At 38.7% G+C, this 15,456-nt stretch overlaps 1 protein-coding gene across 6 annotated transcripts in view; it reads right to left on the bottom strand.

Moving 5' to 3' along the window:
• ZNF385D (zinc finger protein 385D) overlaps positions 1–15,456 on the bottom strand; it is a 631,463-nt gene that overhangs the window by 261,420 nt on the left and 354,587 nt on the right. Inside the window, exon 1 of one of the 6 annotated variants that reach the window (XM_048838563.2) lies at positions 5,040–5,270. The exons of the other annotated variants lie outside the window; for them this stretch is intronic. Coding sequence (XP_048694520.1) covers positions 5,040–5,061 — 22 coding nt within the window. The 5' untranslated portion in view covers positions 5,062–5,270. Of the gene's footprint in view, positions 1–5,039; positions 5,271–15,456 lie in introns of those variants that run through there. 6 annotated transcript variants of the gene reach the window in all.

Raw genomic sequence — 15,456 nt, 5'->3', positions numbered from 1 at the left:
TGAGAGCCAGAGGCTTTGAAAGGGATTCTTGTAACCTGATAACATTTTTGCAACTGCAAGAATTTCTATAATTGCGAACAGGCTACGACATATAATAAAAATTTCATATATTTTTTTATTTGAACACAGATATATAGAAGTAGAAACCATATGACTCCAACTAGAATTCTGGAGTCAAATGCTACATTACTATTTTAAAGTATTATATGATAAAGAATTTGTATTAAATATCATTTGGAAGAAAAAAATTAGGAATCCTACATAGAGCTAGGACTAAGAAAAGTGAGCGATGGTAGCTGGGTGCTATGGGTCTGACCCTGCATTGTGTAACAGCGGTGAAAGATTCTCCTCAGCAGGATACGATTGGGCCCAAAACAAGGAAAACTCCATTCATCACAGTTAAAGCAAATATACACAAACACATTTGCTGTTAAGGGAGGTGCAGTCAAAAGCAGCTGTGACCAAATGTTCTCTTATGAAGCAAGAAAGCACTCATTTAAATTTTGCATTTGTTCTTGGAACTATTATGCCACCCACAAAGGGATAACCTTGGGAGCCACAATTTCTCATGAATTTGGAACTTATCTCTCAAATAGCACACACATCACATTTCCATAAGTATACTGCAGCCAGTTAAAGAAACTTTTAACAACCAGCTTTCATGGTATTTGAATGGAGGCATTCAACACACCACAGCACTAGGAAGTATCTAGCAGGATTTATAATTATTATTATTTTATGTATTTGTGTGTTAATTAATTCTTCAAGTTTCAAGATATTAACTTCACTTTCCAGAAAACAAGTACACTGTAAAGACATATACACTGTAAAGTTCTCAGTATAAATATAAGGCTTCTTTAGATTTCAGGAGACAATACTTCTGCTCTTAACTACATTCTTCTGTCATGTTCACCATTCTTTATATATTAACTACACTTTTTATTGGATATGGCTGGTAATAAACTACAGTGCAGTGCATAACCCAGTATCAATGGTTTTTCACAACATTTTTTAGAAGTGTGATCTTAAAGATGCTCACTGATTCATCCTTCCTTACATAAAGATAAACAGAACTAGTGAGGGAGGACTCTGCTATATGTAATCTAGCATATACATCACAACCTTCTAAAAACAAATTGGCAACTGTTAAAATGTTTTCACTAAAACTGCTGTGAAAGATTTATTTCATTTTTTACAATATGTATTTTCTTTAAAGAGCCTGAGAGATTTAGGGAGCATTTTTTCCTTCATGACTCATCCAATATGAATTTCTCTTTCAAGAAATTGTTCTAGGAGTAAAAAGTGATACTCAGAGTTGTACCGTCAATGCAGACAAAATACTACTATGTTCGCTGGAAAATAAAACTGGACCTGGAAACAGCCAATGTGCAAACAGATATGTGATTGCATTTCAGGTTGCCTAGAATTAGGGATTTTTTTCTATTTGTTCTTTTTATTTATTAATTTTACCCTTACAGAATATTACCTCCACCCTCAATCAGGCACACATCACTGCAAAATGTTCCACTTTTTTCATTTTTAATTAAAGTTTGTGCTAATCGGTTTAAAAAAAAATCTTTCCCTCCGTTCCTTTGCAGGTTTACTGGATTCTCAGAAACAGTGTTCACGGTCCCTGAACTGCAATACCACTGCAGCGTATCCCCTGGTTGACAATCATGTAATGTGCTGCTAGCTCACAACCATGTAGAACCCTCTTAAAATGCCCTCCAGCCGGCTTCATCTCCTGCCTGCAAAGAATGAACTTCATATCACATCATCTAGACCCAACAGCCTTGCCCCAAATATATATTTTGACCCAAGCAGCAGCAACAGTGACCGTTACAATGGTGCTGAAAAATAAGCAGGCTCTACTCACTGGCCCATATCATCATGCTGGGGTGATATAAATGCATGGTGCTAAGAGAGGGAGCTGAACTGTGGTAGCAATCCCAAACTGGACCTTTTCTTAAAACAGACCTGGCATACAGGATCAAATAATCTGTCAGTCATAACAATGCTTCTGCCTTTACCAGAAATTACGGCACAGAACTGGAGCAGATCCCCTGTTACCACTTTGCAACATCAGCTCTGTGACACTGACAACCACCCACAGTCTCTCTTCTCTAATCTGTGGAGAAGGTTCACAGCAGAGACTTATCGGTTGCTAAATTATTAGTAGGATAATCATCTTTGGCAAAAGTTTTTTTTTTTTTTTTAAACAGTGTAAAATATTTAGTTACAAAATACTTCACGAGTATTTACTCTTTTCATTTGGTTTCCACAAACTCCAAATACACTGCCAGGTTTTTTTAATTTTAATTCCACAACTCATATTCACCTCAAAATATTGAATGCACAGTCAGTAGAATAGGTAACCAAAGTATCCACAGGGACTGAACAGCAAACTCTACATCACAGCACAGTGAGTGAAAATTAACAGTTCCTGAAATCACTGTATTTAAATCCTAATAGAAGGAAAGAGTGAAGCTTATGTCATTAAGAGCGTCCATTAGTTCGATCATTTGAAAGCTAAGTTTCACACTATATAGTGGTTCTATATACACAATATCTACACAAAATTTTCTTGGGTGTTGCATGTTTAAATATAGCAAAGTGCACAGTTATTGACTTCTTCTGCATTCAGTAACCTGGCTTTGACTGAAGAGAACTTTAGAGAGAGTGCTTCATATAGGCTTATTTCAATCATTGGATATTTACTATGTAAAAATCATATTTCCAGAGGAAAAGGATTTACATTTTTTTTCATGGTAATTATTTTAATATTTACTTGGCACCCAGCATAGGGCATGCTCTACCATTATGCTACCTTACTTCAGTACCAATTAGGCCTAATGAAGCAAGTAAAACATGTACATACACACCTGCAATCCGGGGAGGGTTTTTTCCCCTATTTTAGTCTGAAAGCAGATTAACATCACACTAATAGACATTCAAAAAGAAACAGCAGCAAGAAAGATTAAAAAAAAAAGTTGGAAGCAAAATTTAAGAAATACTCCAGTAAATTATGCATAAATTTTAAAATGTATATTTTGTATAAATGGTGGATAGAGCACAAGGTTCAATTTTAGGTCATAGTGCATGTGTGATGCACACTGCTCTGCCTTCACTTGGGTCTGTGCAGTACTGCTTAGTACCAGTACAATATTCTACTAGGGCAGGTGAGATTATGAACTTTTAGGTTTCTGACAGTTGGAGTAAGAGACTGCCGAGCATAGCTGCAGATGAATGTGTCATTCCCGCCTAGAGCATGGGTTGTTACCCAAAAGAAGGAAAATAGGAAGCCAATTTTATACTAATGCTACTTGAAGTTTCAGGCCAAACAAAGCATACTGAAAACTTGCATAATAGAAACTTTAGTTGAACCCTCAGAATGAAGCAGGTCACATTTCAGTTTTCCCCATTAAAAACTCGAATTACACAATTAAACAAATTACCATGTGAATCACTGAGCAGTACACCCAGTTTGGAATGGCAAAACACTGGTAAACAATGACTGACCCATGTTACACAGATATGAAAATGTCATTAAAACAGCAGATACAGTTTAATTTAAGATAGTACAGCAGACCTCTACCCAATACTTCTAACCCTTACAACTATAGTCAACCAGAAAGTCTTACCACAACTAAGCAGGCAGTCGTTGCAAAGCTTACTGCAAAGAAAACATCGAACACTTGCAGTGATATAAAAACAAGCCAAATAAAAAAATAAAGCAAATCCTAATGCCAAGTTGTTTTTAATCATAAAATTATCCAATTCACTCAAACCTAAAATGTTTATGGCATAAACAATAGTTCAGCCAATGTACAGGAGTGATCTCTTCTCACTCTTCTGAGGACATATTAGAGAAAATTAATCTTTGAAGGTGGCTATTTCTGCCAGTAATTTAAAATATCTTTTCTAATATGACAACTTACAGCAAAATCACAGTTGCCTTCAAGGCAACTGATGGATTTCAGCTTTAGTAAATAAGTTGGGGGCCCTTCCCCGTATATTTTTAAGGAGGGTAAAGAAAATTAGGAAATAATGGCTACACTAAAAACACACTACTGTGTACAGTATAGCACTCACAGTCAATCATAATATCAAAGAAACACTTCTTTAAGCTTAACGTGAACTGTTGATTTAATATTTAAGGAAATAGAGAAAGCTGCTGAATGTCCCAGAAATCCTCCAGTTCTGTTCATTAATAGATATTGTGCAGCAATACATTAATACCAATGTTGCATAAGACTTCAAATATAAAAGAACAGGATTTTCCTCCCTTTCATCACATTTAAAAAATATTTTTCCATCAGTAAGTTGCAGTATTACAGTGTGATTGTACATCCCTGCACTGTATTGCAGCACTACATTAGTAACACATATCCAAGATCCAGCATGTTTTTAGGGTATGCAGCCAGTTCAGCTGCAAACCTAAGGAAGATTTCCATCAAGCTACGAAACTAAACTCTGCACAAATATTTAACAGCTCTGAGACCTCTAAAGGCTTAAAATAACATGTATTTCATGGTATGCGAGCAGCCAGCCCCATGGCTGTGATCTGCAAAGTGCAGAGTACTCGGTAAACATACCATTGCAAATAAAGCTTTGTTTCTCCTTTCAGTCTTAGAATTCTTAGACCTAAATGCTGAATGAAAACCTAATACTTACTGAGACTTCAAATCATAAACCATGCAATAATAGCTTATATATTTCATTAAGTTTGTCTGTAACTTCCCATGCTTCACAACAATTCTTCATCCCCCCTGAGCAGACGAAACACAAGTTCATTTAAGACAAACTGTAGGGTGAGTTCATTTTTTTCAGCAGCTAACACTAAGCCATAACCCATTCAAACAGAATCCTTTCTAAGACAATAGGTTCCTTTTTAAACTGCACAACCAATGTGGTTTTCTAGTTGTCAGTTTTAGGTGCGTGCCAGCATGAAATGTTCTTGCATCTAAAATTTTAAATAATTACTCCTATTGATAAGATGTGAGCAGAAGCAGAATTACATCATCATAGTTAACACTTACCAAAATACATGATGTTTCTCATTAATCATGCAGTCAGAATCCCACCACTGTGTATTCAGCATTAGCTCCTGCACAGGGTTGACATGTAAAACAGAGCTCCTTTCATTCTACATTGCGTGGAAATTTCCCAGCATAGGAACAGTGAGTGAGTAGTGTGCCTCCTCAGGAGGAGTGCTTTGCAGGCAGTCTTATCCCTGATACAATCCCGGTCTGATTTAGCGTTTACTCTGGCTGCATGCTGCACTGCCCATTCTTACTGTAATCTGACTCCTCCTTGTCATGTCCTTGCTGTGCCTGTGACATCAGTACTAAGAGTACTACAAACAGATTTTTTTTTTGAACTAGCTCCCATTGGGGTGTTCTAATATCTTGGTTCAACTAATCTGAGCTTTCAAAAAAAAAAGTCTTAAAATCTTATACTTTTTGGTGTGTGTGTGTGTAATAAATGCACTCAGTGACATAATATGGTCTATTTTATAATAGGCCGGGAAAGACAGCACATATATCATTAACATATTTTCCTCACTGAGAGCACAATCCAGAAGGGTGCTGAATGCCCTCAATTTCCATGGACCTCAATGGGATATGAAGATGGCTGGCACTTTGCAGGATGAGGTTAAATAGATGTTTCCATCCAAGTCTTGTATGAAGCTTAGTTTCCCTCTAAATGCATTTTTAAAAACCCAGAAATCGTAAATAGAAATACAGTTGTGCTCAAATGAGTTAAAACTATGATTTCTGCCCATAAATAACAACGTGAGAGACAAACTTGATGGCAGAAAAGATTTATAATGAGGTTAAGAACCTTTCACCTCTAGCTCTCAAGATCCCGTCCAAGTTGGTAAGTCATTAGCAGCTCATAGCTAGTTTGTTGTCTCTGTGACAAATGTGGTGATCCCAAGCCAGGTCCTAATAGACAGATCCCCACATGATCATAGCTGCTAGGACAACTGGCATCTTTGTTGGCAGTCTCCAGAAGAAAGACAGAAGACATAGATAATGAAATACCCCGTTGCCGTAGAGGTCATGCCTCAGATTAGATTGGATGCATATTAGCAGCACTGGGAAGGCTGCACTGTCAGTACCTCTGTATGTACCGAGTCTGTTCTGTGGATCAGTAAAGGATATTAGTTTTGTGTATTGCCAGTATGGCATCTTTCACTAGTAGTACACTTAAGATAAATAAATAAAAATAAACTAAAAATAACAAAGGAAAGTACACTGAAGTGTTTATCTCATTATAGTGGGATCAAATGGGATAAATGCTTTCATTCCACAGGAAAGAGGATGACAGATATTATAGAATCATAGATGATTAGGGTTAGAAGAGACCTCAGGAGGTCAATCCCCTGCTCAAACCAGGACCAACCCCAACTAAATCATCCCAGCCAGGGCTTTGTCAATCCAGGCCTTAAAAAGCTTTAAGGATGGAGATTCCACTACTTCCCTGGGTAACCCATCCTAGAGCTTCAACACCCTCCTAATGAAATAGTGTTTCCTAATATCCAACCTAGACCTCCTCCACTGCAACCTGAGACCATTGCTCCTTCTTCTGTCATCTACCACCACTGAGAACCGTCTAGTTCCATCCTCTTTGGAACTCCCCTTGAGATAGTTGAAAGCTCCTATCAAATGCCCCCTCACTCTTCTCTTCTGCAGACTAAATAAGCCCAGTTCCCTCAGCCTCTCCTCATAAGTCATGTACCCAGCCCCCTAATCATTTCTGCTGCCCTCTGCTGGACTCTTTCCAATTTGCCCACATCTTTTCTGTAGTACGGGGACCAAAACTGGACAAAATACTCTAGATGTGGCCTCACCAGTGCCAAATAGAGGGAAATAATCACTTCCCTCGATCTGCTGGCAATGCTCCTACTAATGCAGCCCAAGATGCTGTTAGTGTTCTTGGCAACAAGGACACACTGTTGACTCTCATCTAGCTTCTTGTCCACTGTAAACCCCAGGTCCTTTTCTGCAGAACTGCCGCTTAACCAGTTGGTCCCCAGCCTGTAGCAATGCATGGGATTCTTCTGTCCTAAGTGCAGGACTCTGCACTTGTCCTTGTTGAACCACATCAGATTTCTTTTGGCCCAGTCCTCCAATTTGTCTATGTCACGGGACGCTATCCCTACCCTTCAGTGTATCTACCTCTCCCTCCAGCGTAGTGTCATCCAAGAACTTGCTGAGGGTGCAAGTAATCCCATCATCCAGATCATTAATGGTATAATTCACTTAAATCTCCACTTCTTATCCTTAAAACCTCCACACTAAGTTCAGTTTTTATGAGGTCCCATCACTTAGGGTGAAATTATTCTAGTATCAAAGGAGCCAAACAAAGTTCTGTTGTAGATGGTGGCTATATACTAGACATGCAAGGGAACTCTACACCCCGTACAAGACTTGACTGGGTTTCATGCTACCGCCACAAAGGTCAAAAGAGTTGAGTGCAGACTGAAGGAGGGGAAAGGCCATTATATGAATTTCATGACAAGAAGGTCCTGCAAAAGAGGTGTATAGGGGTCATGGCTAAACTTGGGTGAATAACTATTTTTTCCTCTGTCAGAGCTGGAAAAAAAAAACATCAAGAAAAAAAATTCAGCTTGACCTAAGCAAAACCCAAGTGTTTCAGAAAAATTGGGCAAATTGAAAAGTCAACAAAAAACTATTTTGGGTCAAACAAAATGTTTTGGTTGATTCAAAATGAAAGCTTATGCTCAAATAAATTGGTTAGTCTCTAAGGTGCCACAAGTACTCCTTTTCCATTTCATTGTGTTTCCAGGCACTTTTTTATACAAAAGCGAAAGAAACAAAGGGCTAGGTTCACAGAAGGTGAGAAGGAGGTAATGGAAGCCTCCTTTATAACCTTTACCCAGTGGATAAAGCACCCACCTGAGATGCGGGCAACCAACGTTCAATTTCCCCTCCTCTGTGGAACAGGGATTTGAACTTGAGTCTACTATTTTGTAAGCAAGGGCCCTGATCAGTGAGGTATGGGATATTCTGGCATAGGCTTCTTTCAGCCTCTTCTGTTGAAGCTTTTCCACTATGTATAAATAATTAAGTATTCACCAGACCGGGAACTTGATCTTCAGTCTCCCACCTCCTACAGGGAGTGCCCTAATTACCAGGCTATATAGTCATTCTCACTCACTCATTTGCTGCCTCTTTGTACAAGGGAATATATTTTACCTCTAGCAGAAAATGTGGTTGCTGATGTCCAGTCCAAGCATTTCAGATAAGAAGTGGTGACATTTTTCGAGGCGGGGCAAGTAATCCTCACAGATCATCAGCAGACTTACTCAAGGACAATCTCTGCAGCCCTCACATACCTCTCCTTAGTGGGGATAAAAAAGACCAGAGGACCTATCCAATGGCAAATCCTTCAACTCTGCTCTTGACCTAGCCGTGCCTCTCCCCAAACATCTCTGCAGAGCTCTAGGTTACAGGAGGTCGCAAATCCAGCCTCCATCTTGCACAGCAAAACTACACTGAGCATGCTGAAGGAGGACCCTCTACACCAAGGAAGGTAGAGGTAGCTGTTACATTTGGACCGAACAGCAAAGGTTATAGATGTAGGGGAAGCCTACATCTATAGTAACACAGTAACATAGTAACACAGCTATTTGCTGTGGTAGCTTTATTTTTCTGGCAACGAACAGGGACAAACGAAAGTGAAGCTCTGCACCTGGTGAGTACACAGTGCCCAAATAGTTAAAGGGGCAGATCAACGCAGTAGCATTTGGAGCTTAGTTGCCGGCCCAGAAGCCATCTCCTCCTCATTCTAAACAGCTGCTTAATGTGCAATGCTACCTGTGTCATCGTAAATTGTCATGTACCTTGGGCTAGATCCTCAGCTGGTATAAAGCACTGTAGCTCTGCTTAAGTGAATGAAGCCTAGCTGATTTACACCACCACAGGATCTTGTCCCTTTTAAAACTCATCTTCAGTACAGACACAGTTTGGGTGATTATTTTCACTTTTATACTCTAATGTGTTAAAACTGTCACTCCAGTTATTATATGTTGTATAAACAAAGAAAATCTATAATCAAAAAGAGCCATAAGAGAACTGGATATTTTATTTAAGTAACTTTGAATTTCCCTTATGGAGCAGATGCAAGGGAAGAGGCTGGTCTTTCTTTCTGGCAAGCTTCCATAGCCCAAATTCACATACTTCGGGCCAAATCATGCTTTCACCACATGTGTAATTCCCAAAAAATCGCAGAAAGCATCAGAGCTCCAATAAACACAGGCCAAATTCTGATCCCAAAATAGAATTGCATGGCTGCAAAGGAAAACAGGATTTGGTGTGGTAATTTTAACATTCAGTGATTGGTGTTTTAGGACAAGCATTTAGGACTCTACTGAACAGAGCTTTTCAGGGTCATAAAGTAAGAACCTTCCTTATGCCTGTGAGTGCACTACTTGGACCAGGTGTCTGGGCATGCAGGAATAAGCTAGTGGGCAGGTAGAGAAAACCCTGGGTTCTTCCCTTCTGATACACAGACCAGCAGAGCTGAGCTGTCACAGAGGTGTTAAAATTTCCTGCAGGTATGGGTCAGCAGCATATTACAACCTGCCTAGAATAAGGGAGAAGTAGGGTGGGAATTGTACTTCCCAAAGACATAATTTGTGCCCCGTATTTCTCCTGGGGTGGCCCACCCCTATGCTCAGGACCAAAGCCACAATGTAGCCCTTGGTAAGGTATATGCTCTACCATCCTGTTTTTTAACTTTGAGCCCACTCTTTTCACACACATTTTAGTACTAGTTTATACTATGCCCCCATGTTGGGAACTAAAACTACTTGCAGACATGTCTACTGCAAACATTGATTAATATTTAATAAAATTAATGTGCCTGCTGATTCCTGGAAACCTCACTTCTGGTTTCGAATTATCCCAGGAAGCAACCAATAATAGATTTATATCAAGATTCTTACTGGTTGGCTTTGAGGAATTTCAATCTGATAGACTTACCGCACTTTTTTTTTTTAAGGCGAGTGCAGAAGCACATGCAGGGACTCTTTGTTGGCAGAAATGTAATACCGTGCAACAAAAGACACCAGTGACACAACATTATCAGTTTGTGTGTCTCGTATAGAAGGCTAAAAGATCTCATACACCTGAGAGGCTTCCAATTTTTCTCAAAATAAATTTCATCTATTGTGCACAGACAACCATGAGCAACAGAAATGTACTGTGTTGAATCTGAAAACAAAATGGAAGCAGCAGCCCAAATCACACGGAATCTCTTTGTTTCCCTTTGAAAAATGAAAAAAAAAAACCTCTTCAAGGTAATCTGAGCAGAATTTAAGCAAATTGGGGATGGGGGAACATTATAGATAATGGACACTTTATTATTATTTATGCCATAACAACAACAGTGCAGAAAGAAGAGTAATTAAGCCACAATTTTGCAAGAATCCAAAAGTAATTGGAAGTGTTTCCAAGTGTGCATAAATGTGTGCCTGAAGTCAAATACACTTAATACATTGGCTAGAAGTTTGGTTTGTTTTTACTTTGAAGCCATCTGGAATAGTTTAAGACATATGGCATTTTTACTACAAAATAACATAGATTTTGCAATTCCTAACTAATCCCCTGAGGTTAAATTAAAGGGGAGGGTTGTGTGTTTGTGTGTGTGTGTGTGTGTGTTTAACTATCATAGTAGCTCATCTCTGTTCTGATCTTTTTCCACTGGATAAAACTACCAAATGTGCTTTTACCCTTGACTCAGAAGTGTCACTTCTAGAAATCTGCAGTATTTGTCACCATGAATACCATTTAACTGCACAGTACCCAAAGGAACTCTGTACTGCCACACATGAATACAACTGGAGGAACTTAATTAATCTTCCTGTCACTTCCATGATGCTTTTCATTAGTTTAGCTGCTATCTGATCAACTGGTCCATTCTCTATTGGAAATGGCTATCCAGAACCTCTTATAAAAGCATTTTCTAGAGATAAACAAAGACTCTCCTTTTGATGTGGAGAGCCTTTACAAATCTTAGCCATGCAGACTTTATCTGTTCAATAACAGTACTTGCAGCAAACCTTATGTGTAAGTAGCTAGGATTTTCCAAATATGAGGTTTAAGAACTATGAATAGCACCAATATGCATTTATGTGTAGAAACCAAGTGGCTTACATTTTATACTGATACTAGTTTACAGTCTGGACATAGATATATTTCAAATGAAAGGTCACATTTTTCTTCATGAATAGTGATGTTTATTACAGTGCCTTTAAAAAAAACTCAATTCAACATTTCAGGCACTGGCTCTGCTTGTTATTCCACTAAGGGACCCATTCAGGTATTTGATTGGGGTTAAGATGATAAATCAGAATGAATAATATGCCTAATGCAGAAGCTTCTTTGATCATGTCTATTGATCACAATTTGTTAGAGATATTATAATCATATAAGCAATAAGTCGTGGCAGGAAGTGATAAGTCTTATTCAGGATTCATGTTAGAGATCAAACGTTTTTAAAAAGATCCATAACTATTTCAGTCAAGAGCTGGGTTAAGGCAATTTATGGCCCTAGACAAACCCTCTGGCCCTATCCAAGTGCCATTCCTCCTAGACTGTAACCTTGCCCATTCCTCCAGGTGGCAGTGACAGGGGCCATTCACATAAGAATATTAGTTGGACTAATGAGAAATTCACCATCACTTCTGTTTCAGCAGACTGGGCCTTTACTTGCTTCTCAGACTACTGTTCCCTGTTCAGGCAGGTTGTGGTCCATCCTGGAGGACAAAGGATTCGGATATGTAGGGGCCCCCTTATGCATAGATTCATAAGGTTTAAGGCCAGAAGGGACTATTAGATCATCTAGTCTGACCTCCTATATATCAGAGGCCATTATATTTCACCAGTTACCCCTGTATTGAGCCCAATAATTTGTGTTGGCTAAAGCGTATCTTCCAGAATGGCATCTAGTCTTGATTTGGAGACAGCAAGAGATGGAGAATCCACCACTTCCAATGGCTAATCACCTTCACTGATTTCCAATTTAAATTTCTCTGGCTTCAGCTTTCAATCATTGGTTCTTATTATGCTTTACTCCACTGGATTAAAAAGCCTTTTCTACCCAGTATTTTCTCCCTGTGGAAGATACTTATACACTGTCATTAAGTCATCTCTCAATCTCCTTTTGGATAAACTAAACAGATTGAACTCTATGTCTCTGACCATAAGGCATTTTCTTCATCCCTTGAATCATTTTTGTATCTCGTTTCTGCACCATCTCCAGTTCAATATCCTTTTTATAATGTGGACACCAGAACTGCAAGTAATATTCCACTAGTGGCCTCACCAATGCTGTACCCAGAGGTAAAATCACCTCCCTACTCCTACTCACTACTCTTCTGTTTATACACCCAAGAATCACATTAAACCTTTTTGCCACAACATTGTTGAGTTACTCATCCACTATGAGCCCTATATCATTTTTAGCGTCATTACTTCCCAAGGTAGAATCCCGTCCCCCCATCCTAGAAGTATTGCCTACATTCTTTGTTCCTAGGTGTATAAATTTACATTTGGCCATAATGAAACATATATTGTTTACTTGCACCCAGCTTTCCTATTATTTTTCCCAGGATTGATGTCAGGCTAACTGGCCTATAGTTAGCCATGTCATTCAGCATGCCCTTTTGTTTATTGGTACATTAGCATTCTTCCAGTCTTCTGAAATGTCCCTGTTATTCCAAAATGTATTAAAAATGGACATCAGGGGGCCAGAGAACCCCTCAGTCAACTCTTTTAGGACTCTTGGGGGCAAGTTATCTGGGCCTTCTGATGTAAAAATGGGTTTCCAGAGTAGCTCTTAATATTCTCCTTGATTACTAATGGACTGGGAAATACTTCATGTGATAGGCATAGTACATCATCCTGCTTCTTTTCAAGTATACAACAGTAATATTTATTGAACACTTTTGCCTTTTCAGCATCACTATTGACAGTTTTACCATCTCCATCTAGTAATGGGCTTATAACATTGCCAGGATTTCTTTTATTCTTAATATACTTTAAAAACTATTTATTGTCCATAATATAGTCACCCATGGAGTCTCCCCCAATGTCTTTGGCTTCCCTTTTCTACACTTTATAACTTTTCATTTATATTGATTGCTAATTTATATTGATTGCTATCTGTTTCCCCTTTTTTGCATTTGTTATATGTTGCCTCCTTATTTTTAATTGCAGCCTTCACTTTGCCACTGAACCAAGGAGGACTGTAGACTAAAGTTACTCTCTCTTTGTTGATTGTTGAATCATGCCTTTTTGGCTATCTAGTAAACACTTTGTTAAATAACTCCTGATAGAGGTCATTCTTATTTTTCTGTCTGAATTTTCTCCCTAATAACTTAATTAATAATTCTCCTCAGTTTGAGAAGTTAGGCCCTTTGAAACACAAGTATATATTGCTAGGAACTGTCCTCTGTTTCACCATATTGAATGTAATTAGATCATGATCACTGGTCCCTTGGTAACCAGGCTAGTGATTAATTCATATTCATTCATCACAGCAAGGTCCAAAATTGAAGGCTGATAATGAACTAAGATCTCTGTTTCTCAACATACAATCTATGATAACTTCTACACTGTAATTCCAAATTGGAAATTGTTGCAAAGAAGGAGCCTGAACCAATGCCCACTGAAATCAATAGGAGGTTTTTGTTGATTATCATGGGAATTGGATTGGACCCTAAATATACGATAAAATATCAGTGAAGAAGAGAAGGCTACAAACCATGTTAATTAATTCCATGGAAAACATGTACAAATTCAACAAGTCAAGTATAGTCCTCAAAGGAAAAACAAACATTCTGGGCATTCTGGTGACATAAAAGATGGGGCAAGTTACACAGCAGTAAGCTGTAACACACCAGTAACTTACATACAGAGTGGGTGGAAGGATGGGGTAAAATAAAATACAGGCTCTGCTCTTTCAACAGATATTTTAAATCAACTTACACTGGACTTTCTCATCAGCTCTGAATTTGACCCTTAAATTTACGCCTTGCAATTTTATACCCATGTGCTACACCTGTTGTGGAAAAAAAAATGTGTTAGCATATCGTGAAAATGCCAGTGACTTACATTTATACACTGCAAGTCAGGAGGTTTCAGAACTTGGGATCTCTATTGGATCATTCACACCCACTGAAATCCAGCCACCTCTGGGATGAACATGGCAACTGTTGGTAGTGCACAGCATCACTACACAGCAATTTAGAGCAGAAAGTGAGGAATATCAACTGAAACCAGAGCTGGAATTTGTGTGTGGAAAATGTAAACTACCCACTGACAATTTGATGAGAACACTGCTGTTAATAACATCCCTACATTTGCAAGATTTCCATTGGATCTTTATTTACCTTAATTTTTCATCCCATACTAAAGAATGGCATCTCCAATCTTTCTAAGACAGTGCTGAGGCACTTGTTCCTTAATCTATAGAGCAAACACTGCAACCAAACAGCCAATATAGCAGCCTACAGTAACTATGTGTTCCACTGAGTTCTCCGAGGACAGACATAGGCCGGCCATGTTTATCTTTAAAGACAAATTGGGATCAAAACACAAAATGCGTGCTGCCATTTACTGTTTAATAGAAAAAAAATATTGTAAAATCACCCAGGGACAACTGATTTATTTTAAACTCTGAATGCTCCAGTACTTTTCTTGCAGAAGAAGATCAAAGACACTGCTTTTCTAACACACTGCCAATAACATTCAAATACTTTCGTATCTGGTTTATAATAGTTAGCTTTAAAAGGAGGGTTTCAGCTCTGTTCTCACCTTTTGATCGTATTAACAGAGCCTCTTCTCATTCTAATTCAGAAAGACATTTACACAGAGAAACTCTAGTTTGTATCAGCACCAGATTTTCTTGTTACATCTTTTTGTACCGCTCCCTTTTGATCTGCTGTATCTCTGAATTTAATTATGAAGTCTGAAAACGCCCTGCCACTATATCTGCCCGTAAAATAATTCTATCTGTTTCCCATGTCCCAATGAAAAGACTGTGGACTTGTCTACACTTACAGAGGTGCTGCGGTGCAGTCGCTGTAGTGCTTAGTGAAGACATTATCAACGCCAACAAAAGAGCTTCTCGTAGGTAGTCCACCTCCCTGAAAGGTGGTAGCTATGTCAACAGTAGAAGTCCCCCCATCATCTACACTGTGTCAGTGTGTCGCTCAGGGGTGTGGATTTTCCAAACCCCTGAGTGACGTAGTTATAACAACATAAGTTTGTAGCGTACACCAGGGCTGTACCTCAGAGTCAAGTTCTCTCTCACATACTACAAATAAAGCTTAAATACAACACTTCTCAAATATATCAGGGACAACATACATAATTTTCAAACACAGGCATTTAAATTTAGGCCATTAGATGCTTAAGTGGC

Source organism: Caretta caretta, chromosome 2 (genome assembly GCF_965140235.1).
Source record: "Caretta caretta isolate rCarCar2 chromosome 2, rCarCar1.hap1, whole genome shotgun sequence".
NCBI classification, from domain to species: domain Eukaryota; kingdom Metazoa; phylum Chordata; order Testudines; family Cheloniidae; genus Caretta; species Caretta caretta.
Note: the sequence above shows the minus strand (reverse complement) of the source record. Positions and strands in the feature narration are given on the sequence as shown.